This window comes from Larus michahellis, chromosome 7 (assembly GCF_964199755.1).
Source record: "Larus michahellis chromosome 7, bLarMic1.1, whole genome shotgun sequence".
NCBI lineage: Eukaryota > Metazoa > Chordata > Aves > Charadriiformes > Laridae > Larus > Larus michahellis.
In genome coordinates this window covers 32886002-32908412 of record NC_133902.1, presented here as the reverse complement: position 1 = coordinate 32908412, position 22411 = coordinate 32886002, and the positions used below count along the sequence as shown (strand labels likewise).

At 38.4% G+C, this 22411-nt stretch overlaps 1 protein-coding gene across 1 annotated transcript in view; it reads right to left on the bottom strand.

Annotated features, from left to right (window-relative positions):
* Positions 1–22411, bottom strand: part of TTN (titin) — a 244263-nt gene that overhangs the window by 45474 nt on the left and 176378 nt on the right. Inside the window, exons 245-281 of the mRNA XM_074593977.1 lie at positions 22053–22349; positions 21645–21944; positions 20639–20953; positions 20394–20542; positions 19344–19494; positions 18971–19252; positions 18578–18880; positions 18185–18487; positions 17786–18067; positions 17035–17334; positions 16647–16949; positions 16203–16511; positions 15838–16119; positions 14783–15082; positions 14342–14635; positions 11281–14247; positions 10855–11175; positions 10455–10739; positions 9948–10247; positions 9331–9633; positions 7965–8240; positions 7551–7850; positions 7158–7460; positions 6617–6916; positions 6226–6513; positions 5837–6133; positions 5444–5746; positions 5045–5350; positions 3945–4232; positions 3547–3837; positions 3165–3452; positions 2391–2981; positions 2191–2295; positions 1510–1707; positions 1129–1425; positions 407–994; positions 11–313 (exon numbers count right to left, since the gene is read on the bottom strand). Of these exons, the coding sequence (XP_074450078.1) occupies positions 11–313; positions 407–994; positions 1129–1425; positions 1510–1707; positions 2191–2295; positions 2391–2981; positions 3165–3452; positions 3547–3837; positions 3945–4232; positions 5045–5350; positions 5444–5746; positions 5837–6133; positions 6226–6513; positions 6617–6916; positions 7158–7460; positions 7551–7850; positions 7965–8240; positions 9331–9633; positions 9948–10247; positions 10455–10739; positions 10855–11175; positions 11281–14247; positions 14342–14635; positions 14783–15082; positions 15838–16119; positions 16203–16511; positions 16647–16949; positions 17035–17334; positions 17786–18067; positions 18185–18487; positions 18578–18880; positions 18971–19252; positions 19344–19494; positions 20394–20542; positions 20639–20953; positions 21645–21944; positions 22053–22349 (13668 nt within the window). The remainder of the gene's footprint in view (positions 1–10; positions 314–406; positions 995–1128; positions 1426–1509; positions 1708–2190; positions 2296–2390; positions 2982–3164; positions 3453–3546; positions 3838–3944; positions 4233–5044; positions 5351–5443; positions 5747–5836; positions 6134–6225; positions 6514–6616; positions 6917–7157; positions 7461–7550; positions 7851–7964; positions 8241–9330; positions 9634–9947; positions 10248–10454; positions 10740–10854; positions 11176–11280; positions 14248–14341; positions 14636–14782; positions 15083–15837; positions 16120–16202; positions 16512–16646; positions 16950–17034; positions 17335–17785; positions 18068–18184; positions 18488–18577; positions 18881–18970; positions 19253–19343; positions 19495–20393; positions 20543–20638; positions 20954–21644; positions 21945–22052; positions 22350–22411) is intronic.

Below are 22411 nucleotides of genomic sequence, written 5' to 3'. Positions count from 1 at the left end.
TGATACTAACATGCAACATCCTTGCACATGACTGAGTTTGAAGCATCACTTGGTGGTCCAACTCCTGCTCTGTTTTCTGCACTGACACGGAATTCATATTCATTTCCTTCCAGGAGACCAGTTACTTTGCATCTAAGATCTGAAACTGGTTTCTTTGTTGCTCTGACCCATCTTAAGCCTTTCTTTTCTCTTCGCTCCACATAATAACCTGTGATTTCACTTCCACCATCATCTACCGGCCTTTTCCAGGTAACTGTGACAGTATTTTTTGTCACATTTGTTACTTCTGGTTTTCCAGGAGGGCCTGGGGGTCCTGATAAGGAAGAAAAAAGTACAGTTAAAACAAAAAGCAACTCTTCAGAGATTAATAAGAACACACTGGAACTTCTTAGCTTGTTCTACGTACCAAATCTATCCACCATTTTAACTGGTTCTGATTGTACTGGTTCACCTTTGCCATATTGATTTACTGCTGAGACACGGAAAACATATTCATTTCCTTGAATGAGCTTGCTAACAACATGCCTACAGCTTTCAATATTTTCAGCAACCAATGTCCAGAGCAGTCGGCTAGTTTCTCTCTTCTCAAGAACATATGATTTGATTGGTGATCCACCATCTTCTGCAGGAGGTGACCATGTAAGAGTCGCTTTTTCTGCTGAAACATTGCTGATCTCAATAGGCCCTGGAGGTCCTGGAACATCTAAAACTTTCACATGTACGCTCTCCTGCTTAGTGCCAAAAGGATTGGTTGCAGTGATTGTGTATTCTCCAGAATCTTTTCTGGCTGCATATTTGACAGTTAAAGTAGAAGAAGTTGGTGTGGTTTCAATGCGCACAAGCTCTGAAGGTCTAAAATCTTTTCCAGCTTTTGACCATGCTGAAGTTGGAGGTGGTTTGCCACGGATACTAATAGCAGACACTGTAATGTTGTCTCCTGCTTTTACTGTTAATCCTTCCTTCAAAGTAGGATCAATAACAATGGTTGGTGCCTCTGTCAAAACAAACAAACAAACAAACAAACAACCCTGATTGTTATAACAAGAATATAGGGAAAAAAAAACAACAAACAGGATTTGGTATTAATTATTCAAATAAAATTCTACATTTTTAATGCCATCCACATACCATACTCATCCTTGCATATTATAGTTCCTGTAGATTCAGATGGAGGACTGATAGCTCCAGCAGTGTTCTTTGCTCTAATTCTGAACTCATATTTGGAGCCTTCTGAGAGGTCAGTTACAGTAAATGCACAGTCTGGAACATTCACATGATTAGCTTTCGTCCAGGTCTTTGAGGGTAAATCACGTTTTTCAACAATATAGCCAGTTAACTTATGTCCACCATCATATTTTGGTTCTGTCCAAATGAGTGTTACTGAGTCCCTAGTTACATTGATAACTTCAGGTTTCCCAGGGGGATCTAGAAGAAAAAATAATAAATAGTGGTCAAACAAAAGTTTTTTTGAATTTCATAATTTTCTTTTTAATTTTCCTGATGACTTACCAATAGGATCAAGTGCCACAACTGGTTCAGATGGCAGACTTGGTTTACCTACTCCAGCCATATTGATTGCCATTACTCTGAATTCATATTCCAGACCTTCAGTTAACCCTGTTACTCTGAAATCTTTCATTCTTATTGGGGTCTTATTTGCTCTCTTCCACAGAAGACTATTTCTTTCTTTGACTTCGATGTGATAACCTAGAAGATAAATGGAGAGATGAAAATACGAGGGGTTTTCTAGAAATCTTCATTTCTCATAGCATTGTAAAACATCATACTGCCTGTATGGCATGTCACATCGGCATTGTGCAAGAGGAACACGGAAAACCAGATTAGGAAATGGATGTAGACATACATTACAGATGTATGTAATTGCAAAGAGATGTTTATAAATGCCAATTGCTAATTTTATAGACCCAAGTAATGTAACATAAAGGTGAGTTTGTTTTTCTTTCTTTAGGTATTTTGTCTCCGTGCAAAAATATTGGTTTTCAGCTAGTTTTTTCCCAACTTTTAAGTTAAATTTTTAAAAAAATGCATTATAGAGAATGAGTAGGACGTAAAACAATGAAATCAATCTATCAATTTAAAGCATAAACACCTGGTAGTTTTATCTTACCCTTTGACAGAGGGAAAGAACTACTAAGAACTGAAATACTAGAGAGGCTTTTGGGGATGTACCTGTGATTGGTGAGCCTCCAGTTCTTCTGGGATCAGTCCAAGTTAAAGCTACAGATTCATGTCGAACATCAACAATGTTGGGAGGTGGAGGAGCATCTGGTACATCTAAACAATATTAAAAAATCCAGCAACATTAAAAATAAATATCACCCCTAAACCTTTTTTTTTTTTCAATTTTGAAAATTATAATGGATACTCACCAAATGGATGTTTTGCAACAACAGGGTCAGATTTAAGACCTTCACCTACTCCGTATTTATTTTCAGCCCTGATCCTGAATGTATATTCATTTCCTTCATGAAGTCTTGTAACTCTAAATGTGGTTTTCTGGACTGCAGAGGCACAAGTCACCCACTTATTGTTTACATTATCTCTCTTCTCTAGGACATAGTTAGTGATTTCTGAACCACCATCATCTTTTGGAGGGCCCCACTTTAGGGTTATGGCATCAGCTGTGACTTCTTCAAATTTCACCGGACCTGTCGGTATGCCAGGTTTGCCAACAACTTTCACAGAAATAGTACCTTCCTTGCTGCCAACAACATTCTTCAAAGTTATTGTGTACTTTCCAGCATCAGCTTTCTGGCAGTCATGTACTACAAGTGTGGTATTAACTGCTGTAGATTCAAATGCAACTCTTCCACTCTCAGTAAGTGCCTGGTCTTCATCTTTCTTCCAAGTTACAGCTGGGACAGGCTTGCCTTTAATTGGGATTTTAAGACGGAAATTGCTTCCCTCTTTAGCTATATAGCACAAATCAGGTAGATCTCTTAAATCAAGATCAGGTGCCACTGTAAAAATAAAAGAAACCAATGATTCAACTATACTCTGTGATAAACTATACTCCGATAAAATTAAGATGCTATTTTAAAGGCATCTGATTTGTATGTATGCATAGTAATGATAGTAAGCATAAAATAAATGTAATTTGGCTAAGTGAAACGTGGAATTACTGATCTTAAATTGCTTCTTACCAACATCATCTCTTGCCACAATTGTGAGCTCTGTTGGAGTACCACAGCCAGCATCATTTTGGGCTCTCACTCTGAAAGTGTATTCTTGTCCTTCCTTTAGGTCTCTCATTGAAAAATGGAGGTTCTTTGCCCGCATGACTTCTTGCCATTTATCTTCATCAACCAGGACCTCCACAACATATGCAAAAATACGGCTTCCACCATCACTGATTGGTTTTTTCCATACTAAATTGCAGGATGATTTTGTTACAGCTGAAGCTTTTAGATCCACAACTGGCCCAGGTGTTTCTAGAAGGAAGAAAAGCATAGTAAGTGTCCATTCAAGCTAAAAATAATAATTATTTGAATACCAAAATAGGTGAAATGGATTCATTTTTCTTACCAGAAGCTTTAACAGCATCACGAGTTTCACAGGGGTCACCAATACCATATTCATTTTCAGCAAAAACCCTGAAGAAGTAAGATTTGCCTTCTTCTAAGTTAGTTATCCTGCAGCTTGTCTTTGGACATTCTGTTGTTACCGTGGACCATGACTTTCTTTCTGCATCACGTTTTTCAACGACATAATTTGTGATTGGACTGCCACCATCTATTAGCGGAGGTTCCCATGTAATGAAGGCAGAATCCTTAGATGCTTCCTTTACAATCAGGTTAATTGGAGGGCCTGGAGTATCTAGATAAACACAGCAACCCCACATTTGATTTAGTAAACGAAATACAAAAAAATATCAGTTAAAAAGTTAACAAATATGTTATAACGAGGAAAACCCTGATACTTACCAAGTACTTTTACAACAATCGTATATGCCTTTTTGCCACAGCTGTTCTCCAGACTGAGGACGTATTTTCCAGCATCATATTTGTTTACGTTTTCACAACGCAGGAAGGTATCAAAATCAGTTGACTTGATGTCTAATCCTTGTCTATCTCTTAGGTTGGCACCCACTTTAGACCATGTAATCTTTGGAGGTGGACGTCCTCTTACTGGCACATAAAGTCTCATTGTGACTCCAGCACGCAACACAAGGACTTTCCTTAGTTCTGCATCAAGTTCTCCTTCAGGAGGAACTGTGTGTTTAACAAAAAACAAGCAATTAAAACATCATCTTTAAAACTATCACTAAAGTTACTGTGAGAAAAAGTCCCCTTTACTCATATTTCATTAGATTAACCAATTTATTCTCCTGCCCGTGACGACAATAGTGAGTTATTGTCCTGACTCCTGTTTCAAGATAATTTGCAAACTTAGCATATTTTTGCACTGATTTAACTTCCTTTTCTTTCTGCCTTTTCCACCATTTATATTACTTATCATATGAAGAAGTCTTCTAGTTCCTGTAGAACTCAAATGAATTTAAAAGGCCGTTGGACTGTACTGCTTATCTTGAACCAAGACAGTTCTGTGAAGCAATGCATATATGTACATACATGTGTACATACAGCAAAATGCATACAGAAGCCAGCATGACTCTTAATGAGTAAGTGTCATACAATTAAATAATGTGTCACACAGATGCTTAGAATAGTAATATTGGCTTCAAATTATTTAGAAGGCATGAAGACGACTGAAAATTTTAAGAATAGAAGAGAGATCTGACAAGTCTGATTTTAGGATTAGAGAAAGAAAAAAATTCCTGAAGACCCAAAATAGGAGGTAGAAGAGTATCTAGCATACAAATGAAGAAAGCAGATACCAATCAGATTCTACACAGTTCCTAACTGCCCTGTTCTCTTCCAAATTAGCCACTTTTAGCCTTAATTTTTTGAGAAATGACACATTCCAAATCTGCTTCTGTGATCTGTGACAAACCCTGTCTTTGGAACCCATCCCATGAATTAAAGCAGAAGTCGACAAGGTAATTTGTTTTCAGTGAACATACTTAAAATGTCTTTGGCAGTGTGTTTATCAGGAACATCACTTGGATCACTGTATCCAATCTTATTGACAGCATAAACGCGGAACTGGTACTCTGTATCTTCTATTAGCCCTGTTACCACAAATCGTGTAGCCTGTAAGTTCTTGGGTAGATTGCATCTGACCCAGTTGTCTGTGTCAGCTCTTTTTGCTTCCACTAGATAACCAATAATAGGGCTTCCTCCGTCATATGCTGGTTTGCTCCATGACAGGCTTATTGAATTACGTGTAGTATCAACCACTTTCGGGAAAGCAGGTGGGCCAGGAGGATCTGAGAATTAAAATAACATGAAGTTATCGTACCAAATGCTGTAAAAAAATATTTGGAAATAACCATGGAAAAGATCTGGGACTTTTGGCTTACATTGAGGATCACGAGCATACACTGCTTTAGATGGTGCGCTAGGCTTGCCAGGTCCAGCCTTATTCAACGCTATCACCCGGAACTCATATTCTGTTCCTTCTTGGAGTCCAGTAGCCTTAACAGTTCTTTCAATGACGGGCTTTCTGGTTACCTTTGTCCAGTTAAGAGCCTTAGTTTCACGTTTCTCAAGCATATAACCAGTTATTGGGGATCCACCATCACTAGCTGGTGGCTTCCAGCTAACAGTCATGAAGTCTTTTGTTACATTGCTAATTACCGGTGGATCACAAGGTCCGGGTACATCTGTGAAGATTTATTTGAAAGTTATGTTCACATTCATAAGTGTACACAAAAAAAACAGTGCCTAATGAAGCTATCCGACAAAGCACTTACCGTATGGATTCTTAGCAACTGCTGGTTCAGTCAAGATAGGGTCTCCAACACCATATTTGTTTTCAGCACATATGCGGAACTGATACTCATGTCCTTCTATTAGTTTCTCCACTGTGCAGCTTGTAATGGGTACATTGGCACTGACTTGGGCCCAGTTTGGTCTGCTTGTTTCACGCTTGTCTACAATGTAGTTAGTAATTTCTGAACCTCCATCTTCCAGAGGAGGCTCCCAAGAAAGCATTGCACGATCTGCATACATATGTTTAATTTTAACGGAGGCCGGTGGACCAGGTTTATCTAGAAGAATTAACATCACATTATTATAGCTCTGTCTCTCACTGTATCATTTAACTATAAATGTATTTATTAACAGACAGTCTTTAGCTCACCAAGTACTTTAAGCCTAATGGTTGCTGACTTTGATCCACTTGCATTTTCAGCAGTAATAGTATAGTCTCCTGTTTGCTTCCTGTTAACACTGAACAACTCGACTGTAGCAAGATTTCTCTTAGTGGTGATCTTAACACCTTCAGATGGTTTTAAAGCTTCTTCTTCTTTCTTCCAGGTGATTGTTGGCATTGGCTTGCCATATACATTTGCCTCCAGACGCACATTAGTTCCAGCTTTTACTGTAAGCTGTGACTGCATAGACAGATCCAACTCTATTCTGGGGGGAACTGAAAGGACAGAGCCCAAGAGTTAATCAATCTAGTAAGAGATAAACACCTCATTCTTCCCATGAGTTTTACCAGAGTTCTCAAAAGCTTTTACATTTCTTACCATTTTCTGGATGAACGGTCACCGGATCAGAAGGTTCTGAAGGTGGGCTAATGTTAACGGCCGTCTTGGCAATTGCTCTAAATTGATATTGAGCATTTTCTTCCAAATCAGTAGCAGTGTATTCTTCTAGGGGTATTTGATGTGGAGTTGTATTGCACCGAACCCACTTATCACCAGGTAATTTGCAAGCTTCAACAAAGTAGCCAATAAGTTTGCTGCCACCATCATGCTTTGGTCTTGTCCATACCAGTGATACAGTACTCTTAGTAACATCAATAACTTCAGGTTTTCCAGGGGGATCTAAGGCAAATAAGATCATGTTACAGTCTGTTTTGCCAAAGAAGATAACATATTAAAAAATAGCTTTAATAGTGCTAGATCCTATTTGCAGCATACCCACACAGTGCACTCACAGTGCAGTTGCAGTAAACATGAAAATATGAACATCAGGGCAAACTGAAGATCAGAAAGAGTTACAGATATCTTGAAAATGACCATAAAAACAGTAGTCTGTTGCAAATTAATGGCATGTTTGGCTTACCAACTGGCGCTCTTGCTGTGACAAACTCAGTTGGTTTACTAGGTTTACTGGCTCCAGCTCTGTTCAATGCATAAATTCTGAAAGTATACTCAAGACCTTCGATGAGCCCCACACAAGGGTATTCTGTGGAGCGCACAGCTGTGTCATTCGCTTTCACCCACAGTAAACTGTTCCTTTCTTTGCGCTCAATGAGATAACCAGTGATTGGACTGCCTCCATCACTATCTGGTCTATCCCAGGCAACAAAAATGCAGTCCTTATTGACCTTTGTGATACGTGCATTCTTTGGTTCACTGGGAACATCTAGAAAGAAAAACAAAGATGGATATCAATCACATGCCTTCTTACTAGGAGGACTAAAAAGAGAAATGCTGCTATCAAAACCTGACATACCAAATGGGAACCTTGCAGTCATCTTGCCAGAAGTAAGTGGCTCAGAAATCCCAAAACGATTTTCAGCACGAACGCGAAACATATACTCTTCTCCAGGAATCAGTTTTCCAATTCTGCAGCTCGTCTTTGTGACAGAAGCTAAAGCTGTTACCCAGTCTCCTCTGCTTACATCACATTTCTCAACTACATAGTTTGTAATGTTACTGCCACCATCTTCGAGAGGTATATGCCATGCAAGAGTGCAAGCATCAGCATCTATTTCAGAAATATCAAATGGAGGCTGTGGTGGACCCGGTTTATCTGCACAAAAACACATATTAAGAAAAAAGGGATGAAAGAAAATGGTAACCACTGGAATACACTAAAACCGGTTTTGTATAAAGCTGCGTTTAAAAATAATCACGTAGAACATACCCATGACTATCACTCTGATTTTCTGACTGTCAGTACCAGAGCTATTTTCTGCAGTAAGAGTGTAAAAATCAGAATCTTTTCTAGTTACATCCTTAATGATAAGAACGGAAGACTTTTCTGCTTTATGCACGGCAAGGCGACTGGATGTAAGTACATCTTGATCTCCTTTCAACCATTTACAGACTGGCTGAGGCTTCCCATATACATGAGCTTCAATTCTCAGTTTCTTTCCGGCTTTAATGTGAACGTGATCAGGCATCAGGATCTTAGGTGGGACTGAAAAATAAAATAACACGCAGATATATAAATTCAATTTCTGTGACATATTAATTTACCTTTTCTTACATTTTCATTTGAAAGCTCTCTGCTTCTCTCTCAAGTGGAATCACCAGTAGGAATGACTTGATAATTTTTAATTTAGGTTGCACTTATGGACAACCAGAGATTCTGCAGTGGGCAATATCTATTCCAGTCTTATTTTTCATTCTTGTACAGTTTATAAGAGAATATTTTTGAGTTTAGATTGCCTTCTCACTTGTTTATGTAGAGACTTGTGCACTATTACTGCATGACATGTAATTCTTCTTTATATCTGGAACTTGTCATTGCTAACTTATTGCTGACTTTCTACAAGACAGACATGAAGGAGGAGAAAAGAAAGACTGAAGTTCTCACTGAACTAAACCTATTTCCACAGTTGATGTTTTTATACTCTTGAATTATTCAAGTAAAGCCCCTTATCCTACTACTTCTTTTGCACTACATCTTTCTGATTTCTTCCAAAAGAAACCTGGCAGTATGTTTCTTCCTGCCATTCGCTAGTTTTTATTCTCTTTGGCTCCTATAACTCTCTCTTCCTCTTTCCATGTCAAAAAAGGAAAAAGGTTCTTCTCATCTGCTCCTTACCCCTAGGTTTTCCTGTGCCTCAGGGACCCTAGCACTTTAATTACATCAACCTGTGCTCCCTGTGTTTCACTTTACATTCTCAACCAACTCTACAATATTAACAACTTGTTTTCTCTTATCTTAAAACAGCTCCCACTTCTGGCCCCATTTATCTCTCAAACTACCACTCTGACTCTTTTTCGTTTTAAGTTCATTAAAGGTATTAATTATTTCTCCTTAGTTCCTATCTTCTGGTTCCAACTGAAACCATACCTGCAAAATTCTTTAATAATTCTGAATTAGCGGTCAACTCTCATCTTTTCTGAGCCGTCAAAATATTCGTTACAGTTAACCATAATCCTCCAGATGACTTCATAAAGCATATATCTTTCTGGGACTCACTCAAAGAACTATAATTCTTGCTCATTTCATTATTAAAGCAGAATATTGCAACACAGGTAGTATTTAAATTGTTACTTACTGAGTTGTTCTTTAATTTCAAATACTCCTTCAGTTTCTCTTGGCAAACTTACTCCTACAGCATTTCTAGCTGCCACTCTAAACTTGTACTTCTTTCCCTCTTTCAGACCAGCTACAACAATGGAGAGATCTTTAACAACTGAATATTCTGTCCAGCGATCCGCTGGTTGGTCATCTTCTTTGTAGCTAACAATATACCCATCAACTTTAGAGCCTCCATCACGAAGTGGTGGCAGCCAGCCTAAAGTAGCACTATTCTTTGTAATTTCAGTAACTTCAAGTTTTCTTGGTGGATCAGGTTCACCTTTTAGGGGGGGAAAAAAAGAAACACATTAAACACTGAATTTCCAAGATTTTCTGACTATTGAATACTTGTTGAATTATTGGAAGCTATCCATGCTAACTCAACAAGGACAATATGGAAAAGAGCAAAATTCTTAATAATTGCAAAGGTATTATATTCATATATTGTATTATTTGAAAGCAACTGACACAGAAATATTTATCATTGGGTACTTAGTAGGATTGTTCAATTTGGAAACACCAAGTAAAAAAAAAAATGCAAAATCTTATTAAAATTAAAGAAAAAACATAAAATATGCATAGAGAAATACTTACTTAGGGGATCTGTTGCTAGAACTGGTTTTGGTAAGTCACTTGGAACACCTGACCCATATTCATTTACTGCTGTTACTCTAAAGAAATATTCATTTCCAGGTACAAGGTTAGCTATTTGGAAACTAGTCTTCTTTAGTTCTGCAGTGACTGTTCCCCAGGTCTTCCTGTCAGCCTCACGTTTCTGCAGGATGTAATGAGTCACGGGGCTACCACCATCATTCTCTGGAGGTGCCCATGAAAGGTGGCATGACATCTTGGTGACGTCTGAAACCTTGAAGTCCGACACAGGTCCAGGAGTATCTATAAAGAGATTTCAATTTATGCTAGTTTTTTCTTCTTTAATAAGTTAAAATTAAAGGAAGCTAACAGCTTCCTATACAGGGAGACTTAGTGTTAGCTGATATAGTTGTTCTCAAAAACTGTAGCACTTGGGGGTCATAAAAATTCCTGCAATGAACATTCAACATAGTTAAAAAATTGTCTAGAGGTATTTCTCTCATTACTTACCCAGGACTCTGACGTTCACAAATACAGCCTTTTCTCCAGCTGCATTAACAAGTGTCAGTGAATATTTGCCTGAGTCATCACGAGTTGAATCAGGGATGACACAGAAGGCCATAGTGTCAACCAGATCAACTTGTCCTTTTCTGATAACATTGTCAATACCCATTCTCCTCCAGGTGACTTTTGGTGCTGGGCGACCCCTAATAATGGCAAAAAGTCTAATAGGGCATCCTGCCCTAACTGTGACTAACTTTCTCATGCTTGCATCCAACTCAATTTCGGGAGGTTCTGAAGGAAAAAAAAAAAAAGAAATAAAATGCAAAGTTTAGCACATGAAATAAAATAAAACCAGAGCAAATAACGACTGCGCGTAAATACTCATAAAGAGGATGGAAAAACTCACCAAGTATTTCTTTGGGAGACACAGCTTCTTTCAATTCAGCTGGTCGGCCAAGGCCAACTTGGTTTTGGGCAGAAACTCTGAATTCATACAGTTGGTTCTCATCCAGGCTGGTGGCTGTAAATTCTGTATGAATAACTTGGGCAGCAACATTGCATCGTTTCCACCCTGCTTCAGGATCAGCACCCTCAACTTTTGGTCTAATTTCCACAACATATCCAATAATTGGAGCACCACCATCATACACTGGTTTTCCCCAGCCAAGGGTTATGGAATTCTTTGTGCTATCAACCACTCTTAAGTTTGTGGGAGGACCAGGTGGTTCTGAAGGACAATAAAAATTACAGATAAGAACACAATTGTGCAATTTAGCAATCGCTTATGCTAACATTAAAAAAAAAAATACAGTAGAATACAGAGGTATGATACCTATTGGGTCTTTTGCTACTACAGGTCTTGATGGCAAGCTTGGTTCTCCAAGTCCGACTTCATTTTCGGCACTGACACGGAACTGATATTCATGACCAGGGATGAGATTAGTAACCTTCTTGCGTCTCTCTGGGATTGCAGTCTTAGTAACAGGAACCCATCTTAGCGACCGTTTCTCTTTCTTCTCTAAAATGTATCCTGTAATTGATTTGCCACCATCATATTCTGGTGGATTCCAAACTACAGTCATCTCTTCTTTGCTAACTCTTGTGACATCTGGAGGGTCAGGGCGTCCGGGTCTATCATATTTTGTTTTTGCAATAATTGGTTGTGTTTCTGTTGGTGGACCAGTGCCCATTTTATTCTCTGCACGAACTCTGAATATATATTCATTACCTTCAATAAGGCGTGTCACATTTGCATAGTTCGTTAGGACAGCGGAAGAGTATGTAGACCAAACCATACGCTTGCTTTCACATTTTTCCAGGATGTAGTTCTGTATTTCACAACCACCATCATCTTCTGGGGGGTCCCAAGTAACAGTACATCTGTCACTTGAAATGTCAGTAACTTTCAAGTTTCTTACAGGACCTGGTTTATCCAAGACAATAACAGTAGCGTATGCTACAAAACTACCAGCCGTGTTAGTTGCAGTAATCACATATTTCCCACCATCACTACGTCTTGATTTTGTGAGAACAAATTTAGATGTATCAGAAGTTGTTTCAATACTGACTCTTGGAGATCTGGTTAGATCTGTGGCATCTTTGTCTTTTGTCCATACAACTTCAGGTTGTGGTTTTCCTCTGACTCCAGCCTCAATTCTAATTGTGTCACCTGCTTTCACTGTTAGCACCCCACTTAACTTCAAGTCTAGCACTGGTTTCTGCAGATCTTCCTTCACAACAACTTCAGCTGTTCTTACCCAGCCACTTTCACCTGCCTCATTCTTGGTTTGAACTCGGAATTGGTAAATCTTATTTTCAACACATTTATCTACCATGTAGTGTGTTTCCTTAATGCTGCCTTTGTGAACCCTTTCCCATTCATCTGAATCTTTCAGTTTTCTCTCAACATGGTAACTTAAATTGGGACTTCCACCATCATAATCTGGCCTTCTCCATTTCAGATATACAAACGTCTTTCCTTTCTCTGCAATGTGAAGATTTTCTGGCTCTCCAGGCTTGTCAATAGGATTGATGGCAAGGATGGGAGTCTTGGTCTCAATGCAAGGACCTGGACCTATTTTATTTTCTGCACAAACTCTGAAGAAGTATTCACGGTTCTCTATAAGATTTGCCTTTACTAATCGTTTAGTGATATCAGAGGAGACAATTGACCATCCCCTCTGGTTTGGTTGACGGCACTCTACTATGTAGTTTGTAATTTCAGAGCCACCATTATCCACTGGACTCTCCCAAGCAATCATACATGAATCTTTTGTGACATAGCTTATTTTCAGGTTCTGACATGGTCCAGGTCTGTCAAGTACATTAACAACAGCAAAAGCTTGAGCATGTCCACAGCTGTTCTTAGCTGCTATTATGTATTTGCCATGATCAGATCTTTTGGCTTCTTTCACTTGCAGTTCAACATTAGGTAGATCATGGATTATTTCAACACGCTTATCTTGGACTAGTACTTTGCCATCTTTGGACCATGTTATGTCAGGATCTGGCCTGCCTTTTACTTTACCAGTAATATGGATTGTTTGACCTACTCGGACAGTAATTAAGTCTCGACAGGTCACATCTAGGCTTACTTCTGGAGGAGAAAGAATATCCTTTGCCAGTACAGTTTCTGCCAGTTCTCTTGGTTCTCCCTCTCCCACAATGTTAACAGCTTTTATTCGGAATTTATATTCATTTCCTTCTATTAACCCAGGTACTCTGTAGGCACACTGTCTAATAAGTTCATCCTTATTAATCCTATTCCACTCCTTAGTTCCAGTTTTCTGACATTCCACGATGTATCCCAGAATGGGACTGCCACCATCTTTGAGGGGCTTTGTCCACACAAGATCAGCTGATTCTTTGGTTTTGTCTTTTAATTTTGGATTTATAGGTGGTCCAGGAGGAGTGATAGGACGTGATGCCTTTATTGGATCAGAGCTTGGAGATGGTTTGCTTAAGCCCACCATGTTTTCTGCAAAAACTCTGAATTCATATGTGTTGCCTTCAAAAAGACCAGTGACTCTGTATTTCATATCAAGTATTGGTGCCTTATTGACACGCACCCATTTACCAGATGCTTCCCGACGTTCAAGTATATAACCAGTTATTGGAGTTCCACCATCAGATTTTGGTAGGGTCCAAGCCACTGTTGCAGCATTTTCTGTGATATCATAAACAGTTGGTTTACCAGGAGGGGATGGTGGATCAAACATATGTTTAGCAACTGTTGGTTCTGAATCAAGGGGTGCACCAATGCCTATCTTATTTTCTGCCCGGACACGGAAAATATATTCACAGCCCTTCTGCAGTCGTGGAATCTTAATTTTTGTGTGACTTGTTCCAGAGCTAACCACTCCCCAAGTTTCTTTCTTTGATTGACGCTTCTCAACGATATAATTTATTATAGGACTCCCACCATCATCTTTAGGAGGGCGCCAAGAAATAACCATATGTTCTGGTGTTACTTCAAGAATATTAATCGGACCAGTTGGTGGGCCAGGAACATCCAAAACTGTAAGATGTAGAGCAACAGTTTTGCTGCCAGCTGCATTAGAAACTGTGAGTAGATATTCTCCTGTATCTTTTCTTATACAGTCTTTGATGGTAAGTACAGTTGAATAATCATCAGTCTCAATCTTGTATCTGCCATCGGTTTTAATTTCAACGTCATCAGTAACCCATTTTGCAGTGGGAACTGGCACACCTCTCATAATGGCAGGAAGTCTCACGGTGGTGCCAGCTTTAACAACAAGACCTTCGATTAACTTCACATCTAGTTCCACGGATGGAGGTACTGAAATTAGAGAAAAATAGAAATTATGTTTTCAGGGGAATGCTCAAAGAGAGAGAGAAAGAATCAGTGAAACAATAAGAAAACTAAAAATTACCTAGTTTTTCTTGACACTCTATTGGTATAGTTGTATCTGGAAGACTAAGACCAACAATATTCTGAGCCCTCACACGGAATTTGTATATTTTTCCTTTTTGTAGGCCTGTAACAACACAGTCTAGCATAGGGACTGTCTGGAACTTTGTCCACTCATCTGCACCATCTTCTTGATATTCCACCAAATACCCAGTTATCTCAGCACCACCATCACGATCTGGTCGATTCCAAACAAGGGAAACTTCAGTCTTGTCAACATCTACATGATGCAGATTCTTTGGTGGCCCCGGAGGATCTTTTAAAATACAGAACCAAAATGGTTACTAGGACAGCCAATCTATGGTAGCACTGTACCATGTTCACATTAGTATCAACAAGATAATCTCAAAAATTACCAAGAACAATAAGCAAAACACAAATCATATCATTGAAAAACACTTACGCAGTGGATCTATAGCTTTAATAGGCTTGAGTGTTTCCACATATGGACCTCTACCAAACTGATTCTCAGCTGCAACTCGGAAGAGATACTGAATGCCTTCCATCAGATATTTAGCCATGTGACTGCGTTTCTTGGAGGATGATGAGATGGCTACCCACTGTGCAGAAGCTACATCTCTCCTTTCTACCACATAGTTGGTAATGACAGAGCCACCATCATCTTCTGGTTCCATCCAAGTGAGATAGCAAGAATCACTTCTAACTTCACTGACTTGTAGGTTTCTGGGTGGACCAGGCTTATCTAATATTGACAAAAATTGAATCTGTTATTTATTTTATAACCGCATCATTTTTTACAAAACTTAGTAAATTTCAAGAGAAATTAATATATTTCATGTATTTTTTAGTCACAGAATTACAGAATTATAGGGATATTGGAAGGGACCTCTGGAGATCATCTAGTCCAACCCCCCTGCCAGAGCAGGTTGTCCTAAAGCAGGCTGCACTGGAACATGTCCAGGCAGGTTTTGAATGTCTCCAGAGTTGGAGACTCCAACACCTCTCTGGGTGCTCTGCCACCCTCAAACTAAAGAAGTTCCTCCTCATATTTAGGTGGAACTTCCTATGTTCAAGTTTGTGCCCATTACCTCTTGTTCTGTCACTGGGTACCACTGAGAAAAGATTGGCCCCATCCTCCTGACACCCACCCTTTAAGTATTTATAAGCGTTGATAAGCTCCTCCCTCAGTCTTCTTTTTTTCCATACTAAAAAGACCCACGTCCCTCAGTCTTTCTTCGTAAGAGAGATGTTCTAGTCTCCTAATCATCTTCATAGCCCTTTGCTGCACAGTCTCCAGCAGTTCCCTTTCCTTCTTGAACTGGGGAGCCCAGAGCTGGACACAGTACTCCAGATGCAGCCTCACCAGGGCAGAGTCCTTCTTCTACTGTGTAGTTCTTATTACTCAGTTTATTGATATTTTCCAGACATTCCTTTATTTCTAAATCTCTAGTTATAGAACAAAAGTATGCAGTATAAATGAAACATTAAAAAGATTACCTAAGACAACAACTTTTACTGAAACAGTTTTTGAACCAGCTGGATTTTCAACTGTCAGGGAGTAAATTCCACCATCTTCATGGACAGTGTTACGAATTTCAAGCTTACTGCCGACTCCTGTAACCTCAATATCAGCTTTGGGTGAGACCTCATGATCTTCTTTCTTCCATGAAACTTTTGGGAATGGAACACCTTTAATAACAGCACTAAGTCTCAGGGTATCTCCAGCTTTTACGTGCTGTTCTCGGGCCATATTAGCATCAAGTATCAGCTCAGGAGGTTCTGGAATCAAAATTATATGTTTTTTAGAAAACGAGGAAAAAATATCTTCTTCAGTAAAACTTATCTTATTTTATTGAACTCACCAAGTCTGTCCTTTACTTCTACTGGATCAGGAACATAGGCTGGTTCTGATTCACCTGCTGCATTGACTGCCTTGACCCTGAACTTATAGGTCAAACCCTCAGTAAGGCCAGTGACTTTGTATTTTGTTTCAGGACAAGAATCTGCTGCAAGATTGGCCTTTTTCCAGTCTTCATCTCCAACTTTCTGATACTCAATAAGGTAGCCAATTATCTTGCCATTACCATCGTGGCGTGGTGGTTGCCAAGATAAGTCAACTGAATTCTTAGTTTTATCTACTGCTTCTGGATTAACAGGTGGGCTTGGTTTGGCTGTTAAAAAAAGCAAAAAAGAAATGAAATGGGTAAAAAGGAAACTATTAAAATGTTTTTCTAACTGTTGACTCTTCTAACTGTTAATGAAGACTGCATTAAAATTTCAAGGAGAAATGAAATTTAATACTTTACCGATTGGATCTCTAGCGAAAATGGGCTTTGACGGTGGACTAGGATCACCAACACCGATTTCATTTTCTGCTGAAACACGGAATTCATATTGACAGCCTTCAAGGAGGTCCGGTACTTTGAACTGAGTACCAGGGAAGATTGGGTCTTTCGTAACTCTGACCCATCTTGTAGACATTGTTTCCTTCTTTTCTATAATATAGTTTGTTATTGGCTTGCCTCCATCATATGGTTTGTTCCAAACCACTACTGCAGAGTCTTTGGTAACATCCTTAATGATTGGTTGCTCAGGTGCATCAGGAACACCTGAGGAGGAAAAAAAAGTTTATGAGCACTACAAACAGAGTAAAGGTTAAAGTATCAAAGTAAGATAGCAAATTAATTAACATACGGAAACGGTCCTTGGCTTTCATCTCATCAGAGATCAAAGGATCACTTATGCCGTAAAGATTTTCAGCATAAATTCGAATTTGATATTCTCTTCCTTCAAGCAGCTTAGGAATTTTGCATGTTGTCTTAACTGTGGCAGATGTAACTGGCATCCACAAATCTCTGTGTGCATCTTTTTTCTCAATAATGTAATTTGTAATTTCGCTGCCTCCATCATCCAATGGTGGTTTCCAGGAAACTACCATATGATCTTTATGAACTTCATCAAATATAACTGGACCTACTGGAGGTGATGGGCGATCTGTTTAAGAAAAAATAAAGCATATCCATGCTTTTATATGAACTTCACGTAACGACATAAACAGTATCAATACAGTAAATATATTATAAAATTAGAAACTTGGCGTCACAGTTTTAATAAGGAATCGAGACCTCAAGACTATTCCTCTTTAATACGTGTTTAACTCACTAGACTTAATTCCTTAATGCTTATAAAGTATTTAGTGATTGACATTTTCTACAGTGTTGACATTCTATGCATGTAGAGACATTAAATTATTCACGCTGAATAAACTAAGCCAGAGTTAACTATGTACTCAAAATTAATAAATAGTATTTCAGTATAAATGAGAATGCAGTAAATCAAATTATTGTAATAAAGAACACATTTTAATATTTACATTTTAAATAATTCAATGAATTCTAATCACTACTAAAAAACACATACAATACTGTTTTTCAGTAAAACCTACCAACAACATTAACTTGACAAAATCCTTTTCTTGATCCTGTGCTGTTCTCTACAGTAACACAATATTTGCCTGAGTCTTCACGGACAGATTTTAGTACCCCCAAGCAAAGAGTTGTAGGAGTTGTCTTGATCTTTGTACGGTCATTTTCTTTCACAACAACATCATCCTTTAGCCAAGTAACCTTTGGTGCAGGCTTGCCTGAGTAACGTCCAGTCAGGCTGAAAGCTTCACCAACCCGAACAATAAGCTTGTCTCTGAAGTCAAGGTCAAGTGTTGGAGGAGCTGAAAGACAATATTAAAAAACACAATGCCCACGAATGCCAGCAAGATTAATAAGAAAAAGTAAGAAATCAGTAAATGTAACAATGTTTTCAAAAGAAATATTAAAAAGATACATACCAATTTCATCCTTGCATGTGATTGGTTTTGTGCAAAAAGATGGCTTGCCTTGCCCCACAATATTGCAAGCACTCACACGATACTCATAGGTGTCACCCTCTTTCAAGCCCTCTATAGTGTATTTCCTATCAAGCATTTTCTCCTTTGTAACTTTGTGGAATTTCTCTTTTCCAATGAGACGGCTCTCTAGAACGTACATGGTGATATCTGAGCCTCCATTATATTTTGGAGGGTTCCAAGTTAATGTAACAGAGTTCTTAGTAACTGCTTTTACTTCCAGGTCTTCTGGACGGTCAGGAACAGCTATGAATAAGTAAAAAAAATATATGGTAAATGCATTTTTCTGCATATTCACCTCATATGACAGTAATCCAAACCTGAAAATATACTTACTTATTGGATCTCTAATGACAATCTCTTTTGTTGTCTCTGTGAACGGACCCATGCCAATTATATTCTCCGCTGCAATTCGGAAAAAGTAGGCTTTCCCTTCGGTGAGTCCCTGAACAGTAGCATTCTGTCTTGTAACTGTATAGCTTACTGGAGTCCAAGCTCTATGGTCAGATTCACGTTTTTCAATTATATAGTTCGTAATAGGAGAGCCACCATCATCTTCTGGAGTAAACCATGTCAATTTACAAGAGTCACTGGTTAGGTTCTCGGTAAGGAATGGCATTCCAACCGGGCCTGGCACATCTGAAAGCAAAGAAGAAATGGAGTATTTAAGTACGCATGTTGAATGTTATGAAATTTTACTTGTTCACAAGGACTGAAGTTGCCATTTACCTAGCACATCAACAATAATAGTTTTCTTCCGCTCACCACCGGCGTTTTTAGCAAGAAGAGTGTATATACCCTGATGGCTCCTTTTGCAATTTTTGATGACCAAAGAAGAACTAATAGCTGTTTCTTCAATTTTGGCTTCTTCTGGTAAAGCTCGGTCATCCCTGCTCCAAGTCACTGTTGGAGCTGGTTTTCCTGAGACATATGCTATGATACGAATTACTCCTCCAGCATGAACAACAATTCTGTCCCTGACGCTTGCATCCAAATTAATATCAGGAGCCACTGTGGGAGGTGAACAAAAATATTTAGTGAATATTTTTTTTTCTCACTTTGACTTAGAGGTACTAAAAATGCAAACGTAAATGATAAGTACCAATTCTGTCCTTCATTTCAATAATGTCTGTAACTTCTCCAGGCTCTCCGATGCCAGCAGCATTCACTGCTCTAACTCTAAATTTGTAAAAACATCCTTCTTTTAATCCTGCCACAACGAACTTGGTTCCTCTAACTTCTTTATCTTTTACCTGGAAAAAATATTATAACATTAGATAACACCAAGGTATCATCAATTTCTTTGTGATATTTGAAACAAGTCTTAGATTAGATGTTGTTTGAGATTTACAAGCACAAGACAGTCTTAAGCATACATGGATCTAGCTCACATAGAATTCTTCAGAATCTCTGTAAAGAAATACAGGACATGGACATACAAGCTACTCTGAAGAATCATCTTTTTGATAATTCTAACAGACAAGGATGTTACAGCAATCAAAACAGTCTTTGGTCTCAGAATAATTACATGTGCTATTGGACAAATAAACTCACATAAGTGAGAGTGGTAAAAAGCGGGAAATCTTTGTTCTTTTAAAACCTCAATACGAAGCCTGTTTACCTAGAAACAGTGCAGGAAATTTAGGTACTACTTAAAATGCACCCAAATTTTTATGGAGATACAAAAAATAGCCAAGGTATGCATCAGTTAAATTTTCAGTATTGCATTATTAAAAAATAAACCCACTTCAGTAATACATTATTGAAAAATGTAGAAAAATGTAGGGACACAGTAGCTGCGAACGATTTGGCACAATCTGATACCATTGAGACTTACTTTTGTGCCAGTTCTAATTTAATCTCCTCTTCTTTTATCACAAATTACCTACGTATTTTCTCATGTCTTTAAAGAGAAATTTTAAAATTCTAAGTTTAGGAAACTGCAAAGTTAACTTGATGTTGTGAGGGGCAATTACTTTTACATTTGGTCTTATATTTTAAACATATGAAGATAATTATGGTGCAAAGTATGAACTTTTAGAAAATAACTTGCAGCGTGAAATTTTTAAAAAAATGTATTTTCTGGAGGGATTTCTTTTGATAAGACACACAGAGAGAAGAAACGCAGATTCTGTAATAGTTTTCCACCTACCCGTTCCCATTCCTCCTTTCCTTCCTCTTTATACTCAACAATGTAGCCAGTGACCCTAGAACCACCATCCTTTAGTGGTGGAGTCCACTCCAAGTCTACAGAAGACTTTGTCCAATCAGTAACTTTTGGAATAGGAGGGCCAGGTGGCGCTGAAAAATATCATCATACCATTACAGCATCACAATACGTTCTATGTTCTTAACCAAATCTTTTCAAATTCAAAAATAGGAATCTAAAATATTTACCAATAGGATCTCTAGCAACTGCTGGATCAGATGGCATGCTTGGTGGACCAACACCAGCTGCATTGATAGCTGAAACACGGAACTGGTATTCAGAGCCTTCAATAAGACCTGTAACTTTGTATGAAACCCCCAGTGGCATAGGTTTGATAGGATCACGGTTAACCCTGGTCCACCTCTTTCCGGTAGTCTCTTTACGCTCCAACCAGTAACCAGTAATAGGAGAGCCACCATCATGTTCTGGTTCTTCCCAGTTTACAGTCATTGAGTCACGTGTTATACTGCTAACTGTTGGCTTGTCACAAGGTCCAGGAACAGCTGGGGGGGGAAAATTCATGTGTAGCTTGTAAAAAATTAATGCTAAAGTAAGATGGAGATAGCTAGAGTACAAAACAGAGCTATGCATTCACATGATTATAGTTGCATTAGGAAGTTACCTATCTGCATGAAACTCCTTCCCCCATTCACATTCCCATCCCTATACAGGTACATATACTTCCATGAAACATAAAGTATCTTTCCTTCAAAAAACAATTGTCAAAAATGAGTTTCTCCCACCTTCCTGGATCAGTACCTCATTTCAGTGCCCAGCCCAACCTTGGATATTTTAGGAATGATTTTCTCTCGCCAGCCTAACGTTCTGCATCAGAGCTACTCTGTCTAATTTCTCTTTGAAAACTGAAGGCAGGAAATTGACTCTTCCTGATCTATAAGGTAAATAATGTCTCGAACACAACAGAATGACCTGACTCTTATCAGATGAATCCTTATTCGTATATTTAAACCTTAAAAAAAGCTTGAGATTGTATTTTAATATATAATGAGGGAGAAAAGTATTTTTAAGTACTACGTGTGCTTTTAAGAACTAACTACTAGTGCTAAAACTCTTCAAGTTATTCTAGAAAATTTACATATGTGAAGAGAGAAAAGTAGTGATATTTAACAGATGCTGTACACATACCAGCGAATGAAAACACCTAACATAATCTGAAAGCATGTTCCTACTTACTGAAAAGGTTTCGTGCTGTTTCTGGTTCACTATCCAAAGGTGGTCCAATACCATATTTGTTTTGTGCCATAATGCGGAACACATATTCATGGCCTTCCATCAACTTAGGAACAGTGAATAGGCATTCCTTAGGCTCACTGGTAACAGGTACCCATGTCTTCCTATTTACTTCTTTTTTCTCTATAACGTAGTTTGTAATCTTAGAACCACCATCATCTAATGGAGGAAGCCATGATATTGTCATTTTATCAGCCAAAATGGATTCAAATTTGATGGGTCCCACTGGAGGTCCAGGACGACCTAAAAGATACATTTTTATAAAGAAGAATTAATTCAGATGCTATTCAAATAAAGTATCACATGAATGCTACCAATTCATTCAAATGCATAAGAGTTCTTGATATCTACCCAGAACATTTAGTCTCATCTCCTTTGAAGCAGTTCCCAGATTATTTACAGCTGTTATAGTATATAAGCCTGTATCACTTCTGCGAGACTGTTGAATCAATAAAGTGCAAGTATCTTCACCAACAATCTTGTTGACATGTTGATCATACATCACTGGTGTTTTGTCATCTGGTTTCTTTGGAGAAGCTTTTAGCCATGTTAATGTGGGGAAGGGTACACCCTTTATCTTGGCCACAATGTTAACATCTGTTCCTTCTTCAACCTCCATGAATTCTTTGAGTTCAATAGATGGTGGGCCTACAATGAAAAGTTGAAAAAATTAACATACAAAAAGACTTCATAATTTTTAAACAGAATTT